The sequence below is a fragment of the Phaethon aethereus genome (assembly GCF_964289735.1).
Source record: "Phaethon aethereus genome assembly, chromosome: 1".
NCBI lineage: Eukaryota > Metazoa > Chordata > Aves > Phaethontiformes > Phaethontidae > Phaethon > Phaethon aethereus.
This window is the reverse complement of record NC_138575.1, coordinates 69795972-69809220: the sequence shown is the minus strand read 5'-3', so window position 1 is coordinate 69809220 and position 13249 is coordinate 69795972. Positions and strand designations below refer to the sequence as shown.

The following is a 13249-nucleotide window of genomic DNA, read 5'->3' as shown; positions in this document are numbered from 1 at the left end:
TGTGCTCCAGACCCCTCACCAGCTTTGTTGCCCTTCTCTGGACATGATCCAGCACCTCAGCATCCTTCTTGTAGTGAGGGGCCCAAAACTGAACACAGGATTCGAGGTGTGGCCTCACCAGTGCCCAGTACAGGGGCACAATCACTTCCCTACTCCTGCTGGCCACACTATTTCTGATACAGGCCAGGATGCTGTTGGCCTTCTTGGCCACCTGAGCACACTGATGGCTCATGTTCAGCCGGCTGTCAACCAGCACCCCCAGGTCCTTTTCTGCCGGGCAGCTCTCCAGCCACTCTTCCCCAAGCCTGTAGCATTGCATGGGGTTGTTGTGACCAAAGTGCAGGACTTGGCACTTGGCCTTGTTGAACCTCGCACAATTGGCCTCAGCCCATTGATCCACCTTGTCCAAATCCATCTGCAGAACCTTCCTTCCCCCAGGCAGATCAATGCTCCCACCCAACTTAGTGTCATTCGAAAACTTACTGAGGGAGCACTCGATCTCCTCATCCAGATCATCAGGAAAGATACTGAACAAGACTGGCCCCAGAACCGAACCCTGGGGAACACCACTTGTGACCGGCCACCAACTGGATTTAACACCATTCACCACAACTCTCTGGGCTTGGCCATCCATCCAGTTCTTTACCCAGCAAAGAGTACACCTGTCTAAGCCATGAGCCACCAGTTTCTCTAGGAGAATGCTGTGGGAGATACTGTTGAAGGCTTTACTAAAGTCCAGGTAGACAACATCCACAGACTTTCCCTCATCCACTAGGCGAGTCACCTGGTCATAGAAGGAGATCAGGCTGGTCAGGGAGGACTGGCCTTTCATGAACCCATGCTGGCTGGGCCTGATCCCTTGGTTGTCCTGCACATGCCCTGTGAACACCCTCAAGATGAACCTCTCCATAATCTTCCCTGGTACCGAGGTCAGGCTGACAGGCCTGTAGTTCCCTGGATCCTCCTTCCAGCCCTTCTTGTAGATGGGAGTCACATTGGCAAGCCTCCAGTTGTCTGGGACCTCCCCTGTTAACCAGGACTGCTGATAAATGATGGAGAGTGACTTGGCAAGCTCTTCTCCAGCTCCCTCAGTACTCTTGGGTGGATCCCATCAGGCCCCATAGACTTGCGGGTGTCCAGGTGGCTTAGCAGGTCCTTAACTGCTTCCTCATGAATTATGGGGAGTTTATTCTGCTCTCCATCAGTCTTTCAACTCAGGGAGCTTGAATACCCTGAGGATACTTAGTCTGGCTATTAAAGACTGAGGCAAAGAAGGCATTAAGTACTTCAGCCTTTTCCTCATCCTTGGTGACAATGTACCCCCTGACATCCAATAAGGGGTGGAGATTCTCCTTGGCTCTTTTTGTTGTTAACATATTTGTGAAAACATTTTTTGTTGTCCCTTATAACCATGGCTGGATTGAGTTCTAGCTGGGCTTTTACCTTTCTAATTTTATCTCTACATGACCTAATGAGATCCTTGTACTCTTCTTGAGTTGTCTGCCCCTTCTTCCAAAGGTGATAAACTCTCCTTTTTTCCCCTGAGTCTCAGCAAAATCTCCCTGTTCAGGCAGGCCAGTTGTCTTCCCCGCCAGCACGTCTTATGGGGACTGCCTGCTCCTGCGCCTTTAAAACTTCCTTCTTGAAGGCTGTCCAGCCTTCCTGGACCCTTTTGCCCTTCAGGACAGTCTCCCAAGGGACTCTCTCGACCAGCGACCTGAACAGGCCAAAGTCTGCCCTCCAGAAGTCCATGGTAGTGGTTTTGCTGACCCCCCTCCTTGCTTCACTACGAATTGAGAATTCTATAATTTCCTGGTCACTAAGCCCAAGATGGCCTCCGATCACCACGTATCCCACGAGTCCTTCTCTGTTCGCAAATAGCAGGTCAAGTGGCACACCTCCCCTGCTAGGCTCACTTACCAGTTGTGTTAGGAATATATGCATATGGGTATGAACTGTGTCAGATTTGGCTCCCTCAACTTCCTCTAGTCCTCCAAGAGCACTAGTCAAGGAGACTTTAATAGTAGTAGTTACAAAATCTCTTTGTCTTGGAGAACACATGTTCTCCAAACCAGCAAGAACTATAAGAACAGTTAAGATCAGCCTATGTCAGAACAACTCTCAGAACATGTCCCACTGTAAGCAGCATCTCACCAAGAATGCTCCAATTCATAGATGTTCAAATCTGAGTAACTTCCCCTTACCATACGGTGGGCACACAACTAGAAAGCACCAAAAGACTTAGATCAGAGAAGGAGTAGGAAATAACAACAAAAACTTAATTTACAGCCAGAGATTAAGTGTGTGCCAGTGCAGATTGAAGACCACAAGAATATGCTTCATGAGACAAATCTGACCAAAAGCAGAGACGAGTTCTGCATGCACTGAAAGTATTGCATGGTACATGATTGTCTGCATGAATCAACCTGCTGCAATAATCCCTAATAGAGGTGGCAGGAGTAGTGGATGTTAGTTGTGTATCAGAGGGGAAGGTCCTTAGTTGCCTAATAGGCGGCATTTACTTTTCAATATTTTCTACTCACCCACTGATGCCTAAAATAACCCAAATTTGGGTGCAAGCTGAGGTCTTGCAGACAGGTTACCAAGCATGGCTTTTTGTGAGACCAAATATTGCTCTCAATTCAGTATGTTTTGTTTTTATCAGTGCTTCAGCTCCTCCCACAAAGATTCTCACCTTTCATATAAAAAAGTTTCTACCCTTTGTCGTTGTGGAGAAAAGCCTGCAAACATGGCTCTAATATAACCTAGTGGGTCAGAAAACAAGCCAAAGATAAAGAACCTCACATTTTTTTTCCCCTAACAAATAAATCACTATTTTTAAGCTGATCTGACAAAGTTTATCATAACTTGACTCAAGGTTTTTGAATGACTAAGGTTAGAAGTAGTTTAAGATATCAAACTAGCAAGCTCCCCAAATAAAAATAAACAAATCTCTCCTCTCAGCTATTCTGGAGAAGATTAACTCCTTTCCTGTTAACTACATCTCTTATTGCTATGAACATGGAAAGCAATGACAGCTTTCAACTAATCCCCTCTCCAAAAGACCAGTAGGTCCCATCTATAACAAACTCTCAAGCCAAATGATATAATCCTTCCTCACTGCAATGTCCATATTCCACCTCCACGATAGAATTACCAGACTTCCAGTTACTCCAAATAAGAAAACGGACATTAGATTATCAAAAGCTGCTTGAGGACATTCTCAGAGGCATTACAAATGATTTAAGCAAATAAGACTAGCAGAGAACATGACTGTGTCATTGCTCTATATCCTGTTGGTTCTTAATTGTTCCCAGCACTCTTGATCAGAACATCATGAGCAAAGAAGAAAATGCAATTTTAATGAAAAAGCTCTTCTCCCTCCAAAATCAACACAAATGACTATACAGTGTTTCCATCAAGGTCAAATTTTTGTAATACCAACAATGCACTGTGACTTCACAATTATTTAAAGGATCTTTTGCTTGAAATAATGAAAATCTTGGACCTCCCACTCTCGTTGTTTACAAAGGTTGCACAATCAGGTTGACATACTATGAAACTCCCATTCCTACTCAGCTCTGGTTTGGTCATCCTTTGATCCATATCACGTATATCATGAATCTACATTAATTTGAAAAAAGGCCTCCCACACACACCAAAAATAATCTGCATCACACTCCATTTTCAGAGTTGTTACACAAATTACTCCTGCTCCATGCCACACCACAGACATACATAAAAGAAAAACAATGACGTTACTTACTAGGAACTCCAGACACCAGTCGTAACGGACGTAATACTCTGAAAGCCCGCAGTGCTTTAACATCGAATCCGGCACCTTTTCCTCCTATTGAATTTCCCCCATCTGCTTTGGTTGCTTGTTCTAAAATTGCACTAAAAAGCCTGCAAAGAGAAAGAGGAAACAATCTGTAGGCAGACAGAAAGGCTTGGGCTAAACAGGAACAGAGATCATCATCATCATATCACCCAAACTATCTCACAGACCTGTGAAGAGTGTCACACATCTCAGTAGACATTCGCATATGGTGGAGGAGAGACAGACTCTTCCCATACGTAACAGCCTAATGGTGATGTCTATACCATTTGAAAAACACTTGTTTCTGGAGCAGACATAAACACAACTTGCTCCTCCTTCAGCCTAATGACTCCAGCTATAGACGACCCCAGCAACAAACCTGACGGGTGGCACATGGATGTGTGTGCTAGGGCATGCCAGGCGCTTCAAAATGGCCATTCTGGCAATGACTCGTGCCCAGTTTAAAGGGTCACCAACAGCAGAGCACATGAGTCAGATTTGGAAGGCATCCCTCCACGCTGTCCTTACCAGACAGTCTGAACATACTCGGTGGGAGTTGAGCAAAAGCCAAGAAAGCACAAATTTTAGGTTTTGCCCTTTCTGCTGCCAATACTTTGCTATCTTTATTAACCAACAAACCACTTTGGGGAAAAACTCATCATCCATAATTAACCCAATCCTTAATTATTTGTCAACCATTTTACAAGGAATTAAGATTCACTAAGGTCACCGCAGGTAGAAACTCAGGGATCCTTCAAGGTGCAAAATTTTAGATAAGGGTGCATGTTTAGATTATGTGCTCATGTGTCCATTTGTAAATCCCCTGATGCATTGGCTGGGGAAAGTGCAAAACTGTAGGAGTCTTATTATTAGAATGTTTTATTATACCAGTCTTAATGTTTTGTCTTGGCTAGTAGGAGTAGAGCTGCTTTAAGGAGAAGACATCTCACTCAGAACACATTTGAAAAGGCAGAGCAAGGCAGAAAAGACAACGTTCTTCCGTGAAAGAGCTGAAGGCTCACCCTATGTGTTAATAAGAACTTGGTTTAATAAATTAGCTTTCAGGAAGCAGCTTCCATTTTTCTGGTAAAACATTAGTACCTTTGGGGGAGGATGGATTCCTCATGAATTTGCTAATGACATTGCTTTCAGCCTTGAAGTCATCAGCTCGAACCTACCCTAATTCAGCAGAGGTTAAAAGCTGTTCCAGTCTAAATGGATGTTTGGCACTCTGTAGAAAAAGCTCGCCTATGAGTGGCAGAGACCCCAGAGCCCATAGCATGTCATGGAGGGACCAGAGGTAACTTTAACGAAGTTGCCTGGAATGCCAGAAACAGCCTAGTTGGAGTGGCCCAGATTCAGCACTCACTGACTCCTCTCTCGGACTTTGCAGTCTGCACTGTCTCTGTCAGGATCTCATCTATATGCCCTGACTGGCATATTCCACAGAGAACCCCCAAACTGCACATCAAGCAGAGACTGAGCTGCCTGATTGCTTTGCAAGGAGCTCCAATCCCTGCAGTCTGCGCTTAAAACTTACTGATAGGGCCACAAACATAGGGAGTTTGCCCTGGATAGAGAAAGGAGGATTCATTTACTGAAGCATCTAAGCCAACACATCTCCCCAGCACTAAATCCGCACAAAAACGTGGATTAGGGGAGTGCAAATGTGAAATTAGTTTCTTAAGCAGTTTTTATTTTTAAATTTCATATAAAGTGTCTTATAAAACTTGTCAGCTGTGACTGAGGAACTCCTAACTGGATCTATTCAAAGCCTCAGCTTCAAGCACTGCAGAAAGATTTAACAACTAGGTAACAAGTGTGGGAAAAACTGGTGTGTGGGGAGGTTGGATGCTGAGTTTGTAGGTGTTGCAGACTGAGAAGCAGGATGCAGAGAAGACAAAAAGAGAGCCTATGAGAAATACTGTGTTGCCTACAGATACCACAGAGAGAGATAAACAAGGGCTGATGCAAAGAACACGAATTATTGGAATGCATCTATTTCTTGAGCTGTGTACACAAATTATACAGGTGCAATTTTGTGCTGGTCTTCATAATAGAAACACTGTAGGCCAAATTTGGCCTAATGTATTTCCAGCAAGCTAGTGATTAAGCTCTAGAAATGTGGTCTATTTCTTATTCAAATATTTCTATCTTCCTAGTCAACAGACTTCCATACTAGATGATGAGTGACATACCTATACAACAGTCCCAGTCTCCTGGGATCCTCTGGAGGAAAATGAATTAACCACAAAAGGTTTCTTATGCTGTTTTTCAGCTCTCTTGCAACGCTGAAGATAAGAAATCTCAAGGAACTCTGAGTCAGCCATCGTGCAAAACTGAGGGTCTGTTCTCATCCCCATCATCACTGACCCGATGTTTGACCAAACAGCAGCTCTTGGCAGCTGGCACCAAGGGCATTTCTCCTGCCACTCATGCAATGAGCAAACCACTGGCTGCTTGAGAACTCTGCATCCTAAGAAAAGCTATACGTGTCCCAAATTAATTCAGGAGGGGCAGAAACACAACCAGGAGGACAGCTTACTCCACCGGAGCTAGAACCTGCCTTCCCAGACTAATGGAGCTCCATTGCAGGCCAGTTGGTGCTCCAGCACTGTGTGCTCCAGCATTGACATGCTAAATGTGCTGTCTTCAGGTACCCACAGTCGTCTGCCTACTGTACTTCAGGAATAATTTGCAGTAATTCCTGCTGCTCATTTAAAAAACTACATTTAAACTTGAATTGCATTACTCCTGATAATCCTACTTTAACACATTTACTCCATGCTTATTATCTCCCCCTGTACTAATCCTGCTTTTTACTAATGCAACACAAACTTTTTATTTCTCCCATTTATTTCACTGTCTTTCCCTTTTGCATTGAGGTCTAGACTGTGCCAAATATGGCCTACTGAATCTCTACTCCACTCTTCAAATTTATAGTACATCTTGCCAATCCTACTTCATTGTCCCTATCACCTCCTGAGTTAGACAGTATAAAGAAATAGTAAAGTACAATGATTTTTTTCACAATGTTTTGCAGTTCACCTGTGATTTGTGAGTGTGAAAATATTGGGGTCTGCCCTTTAGAAACTCCCCACAGGTCTTCAGAAAGACATATACTTTGACCACATTTTCCTCTCTGCTTTGAATTTCAGCTCCTTTCCAAATAGCCTCACTGCTTACCTTCCCAAGTAAGACTGCCTTTCAAATTATGACACCTTTTTTTTCTGGCAGAAGCTAAGGGTCCTTGGGGAATGACTGTGCTTGGCAGACAAATGACAGTATTTCCAGGAAAGACAGATATTCTTCTAGAACAACACTGTCAAGTTAATCTTCTCTCAGGAGAAGTTTCCTCCAACAGCCTAATATGAAAGGACATCACTGTTATATCTGAAAGTTTTAATGTTTTCCAAAAGAGGAACAATAAAACTGAAGGAAGCAGGAAACAATTTTACTAATTGTTAGTATTTGTGGGTTATGCCTCATTAGGCGGCTTAGGGCTGTGATCTCTACTCTTAACTAATAATGTTCTTATCCAGAGAGCCTCTGATCGATACAGAATCACAGAATCACTAAGGTTGGAAAGGACCTTCAAGATCATCAAGTCCAACCATTAATCTAGAGCCACCACGTTCCCTAAACCATGTCCTGAAGCGCCACATCCACACGTTTTTTGAACACTTCCAGAGATGGCGACTCCACCACCTTCCTGGGCAGCCTGTTCCAATGCTTGACAACCCCTTCAATGAAGAAATTTTTCCTAATAACCAATTTAAACGTCCCCTGGCGCAACTTGAGGCCATTTCCTCTTGTCCTATCGCTGGTTACTTGGGAGAAGAGACCAACACCCTCGTCACCACAACCCCCTTTCAGGTAGTTGTAGAGAGCAATAAGGTCTCCCCTCAGCCTCCTCTTCTCCAGACTGAACAACTCCAGTTCCCTCAGCCACTCCTCACAAGACTTGTGCTCCAGTCCCCTCATCAGCTTTGTTGCCCTTCTCTGGACACAATCCAGCACCTCAGCATCCTTCTTGTAGTGAGGGGCCCAAAACTGAACACAGGATTCGAGGTGTGGCCTCACCAGTGCCCAGTACAGGGGCACAATCACTTCCCTACTCCTGCTGGCCACACTATTCCTGATACAGGCCAGGACGCTGTTGGCCTTCTTGGCTACCTGGGCACACTGCCAGCTCATGTTCAGTCGGCTGTCAACCAGCACCCCCAGGTCCTTTTCTGCCGGGCAGCTCTCCAGCCACTCCCCACCAAGCCTTGTAGCGTTGCATGGAGTTGTTGTGGCCGAAGTGCAGGACCCGGCACTTGGCCTTATTAAACCTCATACAGTTGACCTCTGCCCATTGATCCACCTTGTCCAGATCCCTCTGCAGAGCCCTCCTACCCTCCAGCAGATCAACACTCCCACGCAGCTTGGTGTCATCTGCAAACTTACTGAGGGAGCACTCGATCCCCTCATCCAGATTATCAATAAAGATATTGAACAATACCCACACACATTTTTCTTCAAAGCATCATTTAATGGTGGCTGCTATAGCAGGGTCATAGACTATTTAAAGATAAGCTAGAAACAAGCTTTAAAAGACTCAGCTGATGAATAAGCAGATCTCCCATAGTGCAAGAATGATGAGCTGTTACAAGCTTACAGGTCTAAAGTGCATCCTTTCTCCAGAAAACATAGGAGTTGTATTCAGTGCTCCCCTCTGCTGCATGTTCCTGTGGCCTTGTTAGAACCACTGACTCTAAGATCCTTTTTGATACCAGGGGACCTATCTTTTGAAGGCAGGGGAAAAGTATACAGGCACATTTTAATACATTTTTTTTATACAAACTGAGACTTCCCTCTAAAATTTATGCTTGCTCCTACACATGTTCATTTTCCTCTTTCTCTAGCGACTTGTATGTTTTAACATAAAGGAATCCAGTTGTTCTGTATTATCTCTTCAAGATATATGTGGTAAGCAGTGTATACTAGGCAGATTTAGTGACAAAGGATCTAAAACCTGTCTTTTTTTTTTCTCCTTTAACTTTCAACAGTACATGAAGAAATAATTCCCACCTAGCCTTTCTATTTTTTTGTAGCATGGACAATCATCATTGAAAATGAAGATGATTCCCCAGGCAGAACAAGCATGAACGGCAATTACCACAGTTGTTTTGGGACTTGATGCTTCCAGGATGAGTCCCACACCATCCTTTGCCCCACATACCAAATAAATCCCTCTTCCCATTCCTACAGCTGTGTCTAAATTACTCAGCTTTCTCCAGTAGCTCCATCAATAGGCAGAAAAAGGCACCACAAGGAAATGTTGTTAATAGCACTTGCTTTCTTCCTCCTCTCTCTCTTTAAAATTCATTTTAAACCTTTTCCATGGGACTTCCTCCCTGACAAAATATTCAGATACACTGAAATTTAAACATAATGTTATTGAGAGGTTTCAGACAGCCCCTAGGAAAAGAAGACAGGGCAGAACAGGAACAGATGGTATCACCACGAAGATTTTGCAGAGGGGTTGTGGAGAGAAAAAGCAGTGCACCAGCCTAGGCTGTGGTACTGTAAGAATTTAAACAGATAAACATCAAAGGAACCCATCTGGCCTTGAAGTGGAATCTGTCACTTGAGATTGTTACTATTTAACAGAGACCTTGGGGTCTTGGCCATGTTTATTATACTCATGTAAACCCTCCCCAGTTACATATTTTCTTCCCCATCCAGTCACTGAGAGCTGCTGGAGGCAAGAGCAGATAGAAGAGCTGAGAGCTGCAGCTTCTGTCAATGGCAAGGGAATTAATTTCAGCTTGAATATCATCTTGTTGATTAACTTCCCTAGTAGGAAAATTGAAAAGGACTGTACTTAAACCAGATATAACGCTGCCCTGCAATTTCTGGAGCCCTGCTCTTTCTCATTCCAAAGGAAGAAGACATAATGTGTCCCATCTTTAAAAAGCCTCTTTCTCATAAAAATGAAAAGGGAATAATCACATTCACAGGACTTTTGTTCTCCAAGCTTTCTTCAACTTAAGTAGCAACTCCTAAGCAGGTGAGACATCTGAGGGTATTCAAAGGCAGAACTAGCTACAGAATTGGACATCAATGCCAGGGGAGGGCTTGAGGATTTGCCAATTTCCAATTAATAATTTGCTGTGGGATCCTCTGGCTGCAGGTAGGAATGAAGGAGAAAAAGAGTTGTGCACTGCTGTAAGGAGAAGCCTTATGCCCACGTAGAGGCAAAGAGGTCTTAGGACTAAGAATAGATTCCACCTTGTCCTCCCTCCCCCTCATTGGGAATTCTCCTTCCACCCACTTTTCCCCATGGTGATGGCAAGTGGGAGGGATTGGGTAGCACACAGCATCATGCTGATGTAATTTTTGGGAGCCACCACAAAAATGGTCAAGAAACTAGATGGACCCTGTTTTGGGGCAGAAATTGTGAGGGAGTTGATGACAGAGAATGTCCCTTTTGACATTTTTCCTAGGAGCTGATGCAGGGTTTCCTTGGTAAAGAGGTGGAAAGTCAGCAAGTTTTTGTGGGCGATGAAACTAACAATGGAGTGGTGGGAGGATGGGACAAATTACTCAGGTGAAGAAATACTTGTTCTCTTTCTCTTCAGGGGTAGTTTAGCCTTCACCTCTTTGCTTTGACAACTATAATTCAAACCCCTTGCTTATCTCTTACCCTCAGGTAGAAAAAGCAGAAGGTGTTTTATTTTGCTTTTATTCGAATAAATTAAATGGCAAGCTTGAAAAATAGAGAGAGGAATAACAGGATTAGAAAGGTTGCAGCTCAAAGTGGCAATTTGAACTACAACAGTAAAATTAGTCTTTAGAAAGGTTAAAACATTAAAATAAAAAATGTTGAAGTCACCAGCAGAGGAGTGCAATTGAACTGAAGAACTTATTTTTGTTTGTAAGTATAAAAACCTGGGATTTAATTTTTCATCCATCTTTGAGAATGAGAAAAACCAGTAAAAGTTCACAAGATGGCAGAATTTATTTTTCATCCAACTCTAATCTTAATTAAAAGATCCCACCTAGATGTTCTTTTTAAAATATTTATACAAATTTACAAACAAAGAGATTTTCTTCCAGTTAGGCATATTCAGGCATTTCACTTCGTCCAGTAGCTTTGCACTGCTGCTTCTTGTTATCCCTGTTCCCAAAGAGCAGTTTAATTCCTATAGCTTGCCAACCGTTAAAAGCCTTGGAAAAGGCTAAGTAGCAAGGGATACCAGACAGAAAATGTGCATCATCTGATTGTCAATCCTTAATATTTACCTCAAGCTAAATTGTTGCTACACACTGAATGAATCAAGTGTGAATCAAGTTATACCTGCAGAAGACCAGTGAGTTAACTGTATGTTTAGATTACACAGTAATGCTTGGTAACACATGGAGTCTGTAGCGGGGCTAGCACAGGAGGGATAGCATCCTACAGGTGATGGTAGGAGAAACATGATGGACAGCAACCTCTAGCATGACCTATAAGTAATGTACCAAGCATTCACCACCCTCATACTCCCAAAGTTTCCCAGTGCTTCCGTGTGTGCAGTGTGCTCAAAAACAAAATGATGGTACTCACCCTACTACCACAATTATAAAATCTAGTAAATTCCAGCCATTGCGGAGGTAAGCGTTGGGGTGAAAGAGAAGTCCATATGCTATTACTTTTAAAAATGCTTCCACTGTAAAAATTATGAGAAAGAGATATTCCACTCGTTCCTGGAGAAGATAAGAGAACAAGAGAGACAATGGTTAGCATCAGTGACAAATGATGGATAAGAAAGTTTTCTTCTGTCACAGTGCACTCATGCAGCCTTCAACTCACTGACTCGCCACTTGGGTACATCTAACGTGCATGGCTTTCCAGAGGGCTTTTCTCCTCATGCTTGCATCGTCTACAGCCAGGCTGACAGGACAGTGGCAGTAAGTTTTAATTAGGCTCTGAAACTTGCTGCCCTTGCCTTGGCAGGGACCGACCACTGCGCAGGCCTGTGCAAAGGAGAGGGGGAGAGGGTCAACAGGCTTGTTCGAGCACTCGGCTCTCTACAAAGTACGTTGCCAAATAGCGTCAGCCATCAGAATGAACTGCATCCAGTCCTTTTCTACCCCAGAGAGGAAATGTTGCTGGATGCAATGCTGTGGAGAGAAATGGCCAGAAACAGAGGGGCCCATCTGAGACTGATGTGTGTGTCAAACTGTGTCTGGTTTGGGATTCCCTTTTCTGTTGAAAAGATAGGCTGAGTATCTGTGAAAAATTATTTACAGATCAGGCTGACTAATGATAGAGGCTTTTAGTCATTCCATCAGAAATCTACATGTTCCTGTGAAATGCAGGCTGCAATCAAGCATATCCAAAGTCTCTTCCAGTGACAGTACAGTCTGATTCAGGAAAAGCAAGCAGGCTTTTGGACTCAGTACACAGGCTCACTCTCTCTCATCTCTGGGGTTTTAGCACCAGCGTGGAATAATAGCAGTGTTGCAGAAATGGTAGGGACATCCACCTAAGTAGGAGCGAAACTGCAGCATTAGGTAATTGTTACAAAAGTGCTGTGTGGCAAGCTGAGTGGGAAATAAGTACATGAAAACTAGATGACAGCAAAGGGAGACTAGCTCCCTACAAGGTTAAACTACAAAGTTATTAAGAGTTAACATTAAAGAAAAAAAAATCTTGGATAAATACAAATTAAAACATCCTTCACATTCCTAGTCAAATCTTACAGGGTACCCAGCAAGACAATCAGGCAGATAACTACTTTAGTTTTCTTTGCAGCTCCAAACTGCAATTGCACTGTTCCTCTGTCCACCTGAATGCATGTATGACAGATTCATATGATACAAAGTATGAAGGATTACAAAAAAAAAAATCATTCCATCATTTAAGTCAGCTGCCCCTGTGAACCTCTTCTGTTCAGCTCCAGGTAATTAACAACTCACTAGCAAGCCGTTGATCAAAAAAGGCAATTTCCAGTTCATCTGTGTGTTTACATTAACATGTTATTTTACACAACTGAGAAATTCCATCTGACAGCAGCAGGCATATGTTTGTGCTTTAAAATATTGTGTTTTTCACTCAGAAAATGCTTTCACAATACCTGCAGCATTATTCCCCAGTGCTTAGTACAGGGAATACCTAAAAAAGAACTAGTATCATTCTGATTGTTATCTGATCCAGTCATAAAGCTTTGGAATGTGCTCACAGCACAGAATTTGCCCATTGTTGTCCCAGATGGAGACAGGTCAGCACACTAAGGGTTTCCCTCCCCTTGAACTCAGAGAAGTAAACAACAGCATACAATATTAGTGACTACTATGTCCCTAGCTCTACAAATAGCAAGTTTTATTTTATAAATTTTATTTAGCACAGGAACTGGCACATAAATGTTAACTAGCAGGAGTCCGGCCATGGGCTTGGCC

At 43.2% G+C, this 13249-nt stretch overlaps 1 protein-coding gene across 1 annotated transcript in view; it reads right to left on the bottom strand.

Annotated features, from left to right (window-relative positions):
* The window catches only part of CACNA1C (calcium voltage-gated channel subunit alpha1 C), a gene marked incomplete at its 5' end in the record, with an annotated part of 490257 nt that overhangs the window by 188416 nt on the left and 288592 nt on the right, over positions 1 to 13249 (bottom strand). The window contains 2 exons of the mRNA XM_082008523.1: positions 3767 to 3906; positions 11415 to 11554. Coding sequence (XP_081864649.1) covers positions 3767 to 3906; positions 11415 to 11554 — 280 coding nt within the window. The remainder of the gene's footprint in view (positions 1 to 3766; positions 3907 to 11414; positions 11555 to 13249) is intronic.